Here is a 6,808-nt window from a genome sequence, read left to right on the forward strand (position 1 = left end):
CAGGAGCACGGGGAGAGTCTGCGGGTTTTACCGCCCTGAGACCACGCTTCGTTGAATGGATGAACGAATGGCTGGGAGCTGGTCTAGGTGTTCTATTACTTGCACAGCGAGGTTTAATTCCCCGTTGAGTCCCTCGGGAAAGACGCAACGACCAACCTCAGAGCGCACACGCCCCCAGTGACCCGCGGTGGTAGGCGCGCTCGAAAAGGGGGTGTCGGTCCAAAGTGGTCGGCTACAGACGTTTCCCCCAGCCGGGCTGGAGTCACATTCCCTGTGGCTCGGAGAGCTTCCCGTGGATTTACATAAGGCAGGGTGAATCACACCGTCAAGCGAGGAGGCGAAGGGACCCGCCCCAACCCTCGCCAGGCGGCGCCCAGAGCGCGGCCGCGGTCACTCCGAACTTCGCAGGAGGCCAGGCGCTGCCCCGGCGCGGGGGACCCGGCGGCCACTCCGACCCCCGCCGCGGCCAGAGGGGGGATCCACACCCCCTCAGCGCGCCACTTCAGCTCGGCGCCGCCCCCTCCGACGCCCCCGCGCGGGCGCCGCCAGCCCCGAAGTCCCCGACCGAAGTGGGGCCGCCTCTCCCGCTCGGAAGGAGCCATCGCCGCTTTAAGGCGAAGAGGAGGGGAAGGGGGCGGGAGAGTGGGGGGCGGGGAGCGGCGGCCGCGGAGGGGGAGGGGGATCCCCCTCGCTCCCACGTGGTCCGGGCGCCTGTGAATCGCGCCCGCCCGAGGGTCTCACAGCGAAATACAAAAGCAGCTGGGAAGCGGCGGCGAGGCGAGTTCCCAGCGCGGGGCAGAGCGCCTGGCAGAGCCCCGCGGCCGCGATGGGGCTGAGGCGCCCGGAGCCCCGGAGCCAGCACGCTGCGGGGTCCGCCTCGCCGCCGGGACCCGGGCGCCCGGGCTCGGCTTGAAGCGGCGGAGGTGCCCGGCACGGCCGGGGGAGCATGGGCAGGAGGATGCGGGACGCCGCCGCCGCCGCGGGTCTCTGGCTGCTGGCGCTGGGCTCGCTGCTGGCGCTGTGGAGCGGGCTCCTGCCGCCGCGCGCCCAGCCGCCCGAAGACCGACTCCCCCGGCGCCCGGCCCGGAGCGGCGGACCGGGGCCGGCGCCTCGCTTCCCCCTGCCCCCGCCCCTGGCGCGGGACGCCCGCGGCGGCTCCCTGAAAACTTTCCGGGCGCTGCTCACCTTGGCGGCCGGAGCAGACGGCCCGCCCCGGCGGCCCCAGGGCGAGCGCGGGCGGCACGTGCCAGCCGGGCGGCCCGGGCCCGAGGGGCGCGCCGCGGTGCACGGGGGCGTCTTCTGGAGCCGCGGCCTGGAGGAGCAGGTGCCCCGCGGCTTCTCCGAGTCGCAGGCGTTGGCGTGGCTGGAGGCGGTGCGCGGCGCCCGGGTGGTGGCCCTGGAACGCGGCGGCTGCGGGCGCAGCTCCAACCGGCTGGCCCGCTTCTCCGACGGCACCCGCGCCTGCGTGCGCTACGGCATCAACCCCGAGCAGATCCAGGGCGAGGCCCTGTCCTACTACCTAGCGCGCCTGCTGGGCCTCCAGCGCCACGTGCCACCGCTGGCACTGGCCCGGGTGGAGGCTCGCGGCGCGCAGTGGGCGCAGGTGCAGGAGGAGCTTCGCGCCGCGCACTGGACGGAGGGCAGCGTGGTGAGCCTGACGCGCTGGCTGCCCAACCTCACGGACGTGGTGGTGCCCGCGCCCTGGCGCTCCGAGGACGGCCGGCTGCGGCCCCTGCGCGCCGCCGGGGGCGAGCTGGCCAACCGCAGCCAGGCGGAGCTGGTGGACCTGGTGCAGTGGACCGACTTGATCCTTTTCGACTATCTGACGGCCAACTTCGACCGGCTCGTCAGCAACCTCTTCAGCCTGCAGTGGGACCCGCGCGTCATGCAGCGCGCCACCAGCAACCTGCACCGCGGCCCCGGCGGCGCGCTGATCTTTCTGGACAACGAGGCGGGCTTGGTGCACGGCTACCGGGTGGCGGGCATGTGGGACAAGTATAACGAGCCGCTGCTGCAGTCGGTGTGCGTGTTCCGCGAGCGGACAGCGCGGCGCGTCCTGGAGCTGCACCGCGGCCAGGACGCGGCGGCCCGGCTGCTGCGCCTCTACCGGCACCACGAGCCTCGCTTCCCGGAGCTGGCCGCGCTCGCCGACCCCCACGCTCAGCTGCTGCAGCGCCGCCTCGACTTCCTCGCCAAGCACATTTTGCACTGTAAAGCCAAGTACGGCCGCCGACCCGGGACTTAGCGTCCCCCGGAGATGAAAGGGAGAGCCCCCGGCCTGGGGAATGGATGATGGGGGAAGGGCCGTCGTCTGGGCCACCGCCTGGGACCGGCCAACGCCCAGCCAGTGGCCCGAGCGCCATGGAGGCTAAAACTTCACGGCTTCGCCCACCTGCCCCTTTCTCTCGGTCTCCTGCTGTTTCCTTTCGAAGTTCCGGGAGGACGAACTCACCCGGGCGAGAAGCTTAACAGCCCCTCCGCCCCGCCTATAAAAGGATTCTGCCCTGGGCCAGCACGGAGTTTGGATCCGAAGAAACTGGAGGCCGGAGTTTGGCCGCCGGGTGGTCATCTCTGTGGGAGATGCATCCCGTTCCCCGGCCCCCTCATTCCCTTTCCGAAAAAGGAAAACTTCTATTTGAGCCGTTGAGCTAATTGTGCATTTCCTACCAAACGCAGCGCTGGTGGCCCGGGAGCAGGGCTGTGACATTGGCTGGTGGAGCCCCCTTCCTGTGTTCTGCCTTTGTTCCAGCACCGTGATGGTGAGATCACTGTTAGGAGCTGGGGGAAGGCTCCCTCTATGACAAAGAGTGCAGGACCTTCAGAACCCGGGGGGGGGGGGGGGGGCGTCCTACAAACCCTGACAATTTGTCAGCCTCGCTCCTTACCACATGTCTTTTTGCCCTAAAGGCTACAAATACAGGACAGGCAGTATGCACTGAATCGAGTAATGAATTTCTTCTTCCTCCCCTCTCCCCTCCCACCAAAATTTTGACAGTGATGATGTCCACCAGAAGAAAATGAGTTTCATGCACTTTACTTTGTTTTTATTTTAGTTTTTTATCAAGAAAAACTTTTTTATTTGACAAAATTTGCCTTTTGTGTGTATATATGTGCATAAAGTGTGTTGTAAATATACTAAACAAACTTATATTTCAATAAAAGGGAATTTAAAATTTAGAATTTAAATTCTGTGGTTTTAACTGTGGGAGATTTCTGATGCCCTACCTGCTTTTAAAATAAGCTTTGGGGTTTCTCCCTTGTGGATGTGCTTTTTAAAACAAAGGATGCATATGTATCCCAGTTGTGATTACCGGAACTCACAGAACTGAACAAAGACAAGAGCACTTTCTCTGTCCTGTTCACTCAAATGAACCCCTAGTGCAGGGAATTTCAGAGTTCAGTAGAGAATGTGGGGGAGGGAGAGGGAAGGAAAGTATTCTATTTCCGGGCAAATAAAACTGATATAAAAGGATTTCACTGTAATATATTTCTATATTAATCATTTGGCAAATATGATAGAACCAGATGTGCAGACTAAAATACGACAAATGCCCCCTTTTTAAACCTAACTACAATGGGCACGTGTTGCACATTTTTTTCAGCATCGTAATTACCATGCATCACGATATGTACATAATAAACTGAGCACATATTGCAAACAGGTAGAGAAAGTCATAAATTAATTGTTCTCTTTATCTCCTGGCATTTAAAAAAAAAATCTCCTGGCATAAATTCCATTGCATCCAGGAGATCATAATCTCCAACACCTGGACTCCTACAGCCCTCTTAAGAGACTGTTGGGTTTTTCCCCTGGCGCTAAGTGCAACATTGTATCAATGTTGCTAATTGCAACATTCCCCTCAGAACAGTCAGGGTGAGACCAAGAAAGTGGGCAGTACTTTGTATGGGACCCTTGAATCCTCACAGTTTGGGGACTGCAAACTTAGAAAATACTTTTGGATTGTCTTAAGCTCCTGTTCGACCCATGGGGAAAGAGGAGAAGGGTTTGGTTTGTGTTTTACAACCCACCAGTGTTGTATCTTGACGTTTTATTTGATATTTGGGTCCAAGTGATCTTGCCTATTATCTTATTTTTATTTAATGACTTCTAACTCAACTTTTGGTTACTGTAACCGTTATTTATTTGATGTGCATTTGTAAGCCTAGGGTTTTATAGACTCCTGAAGATAATTGAATCTCTGTAGGTTCCCCTTCCCAAAATCCCCTGTAATTTTTCACATTACAACATAGCCTGTATGATTTCAGCATTTAATACCATTCCTACGCTTTCAGTGCCTGATGCTAAGCCAAATCTTATTTCAACTGAAAAAAAAAAAAAAAGTCCATAAACTTTGTGGGATAAGACAAATTTTTTCATTAGCACAGCCACAGAATGTTATCGATAGGGGCGGTATCTTTTTTTTCAAGGCATAATTCATGTGAGACCTCTGATAATTACACCTTTCAAAAAGAAACGTTTTCCATTTCTGATGATTAATAACTATATGAGAATTGCTGCCTGAGTCACCCCAAGCTGCTTCCAGAAAAGGATAAATATTTAGCAACCTGCATTTTTGCCCAACATGTTCATCGAGAAAAACAATGAGCAAGAATAAGTTTCACAGACTGCACAGGAAATACATGCCGACTCCTGAGTAGAATCAACACTGGTACGTTCTGGGCCAGCAACATTCCCTACATTCCTCTTAAACTTTAGTTCCAAGCCTAGACTTGGCCATTAACCCAAAGCAAGAAACTAAGCATAATTTAAATGGCTCTTCTCGGATTCTTTACTGAACCATAGCTGCCTGTTCGAGAAATAAGTTTAATTACATGGTGCAGTTGGTAAGGGAACCAAGACTTAATTACAGAGAAGAGGCTTTAACTGTTGCTATTCCTCTTGGAGACTCAGTAGTAGGCTATGGCATGGAAAGATCAATTAAAGATTTGCCATGTCAGTGGATACTGCTAGGGCTAAATCATTTTTCAGATGAAAAAAAAAAAAAAAAACACCCAAAACTTTCAGGCTGCTGCATGATGTGAAGAGTAATGGATTCTGCAGGCAAACTATATTCTGAATTCTGTCCCTTACCTATTTACTTTCAGCGAATCATTTAACCTAGTTCCCTCATCTATGAAATGGAAATTCGATCAGAGTATTGTGGGATTTAATGTTAACGTATAAACCATAAGGGGCACGTAATGGGTCCTTCCAAAAAAAAAAAAAAACCAAAACCCACTTCCTCTTCATCTTTCAAAAACCTCTTGCCCTTCTTACACTCAGTAAACCTCAACTAATTTTCATCATCAAAGCGAAACCTAGCAGTTTCCAAGGTCAGGTTCAATGTTTGAAGTGTGGTAATAAATGAATTCAACAAAGTACGGAGGAATGTCTCCCACCACTATGTAAAGCACTGGATGAGGCCAAGGGCGCACGGTTGATCTCTACATGGGCCTGAGAGTGTGGTTTCTTGCACCCGAGCAGATTCAGCTATCCTAGATACAGGAGGGTAATTTTTTTTAAGTAAATGACTTGTTACAGATTCATCACCCCTTCTAGAAAGCATCAAAAAGTGATGACTCTTTGCAAGAACAATCCTCCCAATTCCTTCTGCCAAGAGAAAGTAGGCAGTTGACCTCTTCTCCCTGGATTTGACTATTGATTAATTCCCTCCGTCAATGACCTAGTTTTACACTATTAAGAGTATTCGGGGTGCCTGGGTGGCTCAGTTGGTTGAGCAACTGCCTTCAGCTCAGGTCATGATTCTGGAGTCCCAGGATCAAGTCCCGCATCGGGCTCCCTGCTCAGCAGGGGGTCTGCTTCTCCCTCTGAACTTCCCCCTTCTAATGCTTTCTCTCTTTCTCTCTCTCATTCCCCCCCCCAAAAAAAGAGTATTCACCCTCCTGTCTTCGTATCAGGAAGAAAAACCCATTATTGTAACATCTCAACTCCTAACCTTCTGCCTATGGCTGCAGCTAGGAGAGTCCTCGAAGACCTAAAGGTTGATTACGTGTATTAAATGAATAAATATTTGTAATATTCTCAGAACCATGCCTGGCTCATAGTAAATGCAATGTTAGAGTTTGTTTCTTGGTGAGGGAGATAGTTTTCTCCTCTAAGTCAAAATCAGAGGCAGTCTGAGTCCCAGGCAGGATCCTTTTCCATCATCCTGCCTTAGCTTTGCAGTCATAGAACACTTTCTGCAGGCTTCTATTTTGGCTCAGGAAGACCAGCCAGAGAGCATGAGTCTGGCAGGAATTACCTAAAGCCCACAGTTGTCAGCTGGTTGTCTCCTTTCTGAGAATGTCTTCTATGTGAGCGGTCACAGGCACCTCCTCTTTTTTCACAGGGAGGCTGTGATTCTGTTTCTCATGTGGCTCTTCAACTCCAGGCTGCAGTGAGCTGGGGAATTTTGCACCTTCTGAGCCATCCAGTATGTGGATCATCCAAAGCCAGGCATGCATTATTTGTCCCTCCACACACCTGCTCCATCTCACAGACCCACTGATGCTGTATGGTGTAAAGTTGGCAGAATTAGGAGTGAAGGAGAAAGGGGATTCCGGTCTACGTCTCACTCACATGTCACTTGAGAAAGTCAATTCCCCACTCTGGTTCCAGGTGTCTTACCTAGGACAGAAAGTGTTGGATTACATCGGTGACTTTCCCATTTTTTCTGACCAGAACTCACAGCAAGGCACACACTTTACATTGTGAACCAACATGTACACACACACACACACACACACACACACACACATACACACAGGCATACAACTGAAACAAAAGTTTCTCAAAACAGTATATGCA

General features: G+C 53.3%; 1 protein-coding gene across 1 annotated transcript; it reads left to right on the plus strand.

Moving 5' to 3' along the window:
* Positions 1–490: 490 nt before the first annotated feature.
* Positions 491–2,836, plus strand: FJX1 (four-jointed box kinase 1). Its single transcript, XM_032841015.1, has one exon. It carries the CDS (start codon positions 947–949, stop codon positions 2,243–2,245), a length of 1,299 nt encoding a protein of 432 aa, XP_032696906.1. The 5' UTR covers positions 491–946; the 3' UTR covers positions 2,246–2,836.
* Positions 2,837–6,808: the final 3,972 nt, after the last annotated feature.

Source organism: Lontra canadensis, unplaced genomic scaffold, assembly GCF_010015895.1.
Source record: "Lontra canadensis isolate GAN:19392208 unplaced genomic scaffold, GSC_riverotter_1.0 scaffold118, whole genome shotgun sequence".
Classification (NCBI taxonomy): domain Eukaryota; kingdom Metazoa; phylum Chordata; class Mammalia; order Carnivora; family Mustelidae; genus Lontra; species Lontra canadensis.

Coding starts and splice junctions, on each gene's coding strand:
- FJX1 (XM_032841015.1), top strand. CDS start 947: ATGGGCAGGAGGATGCGGGACGCCGCCGCCGCCGCGGGTCTCTGGCTG.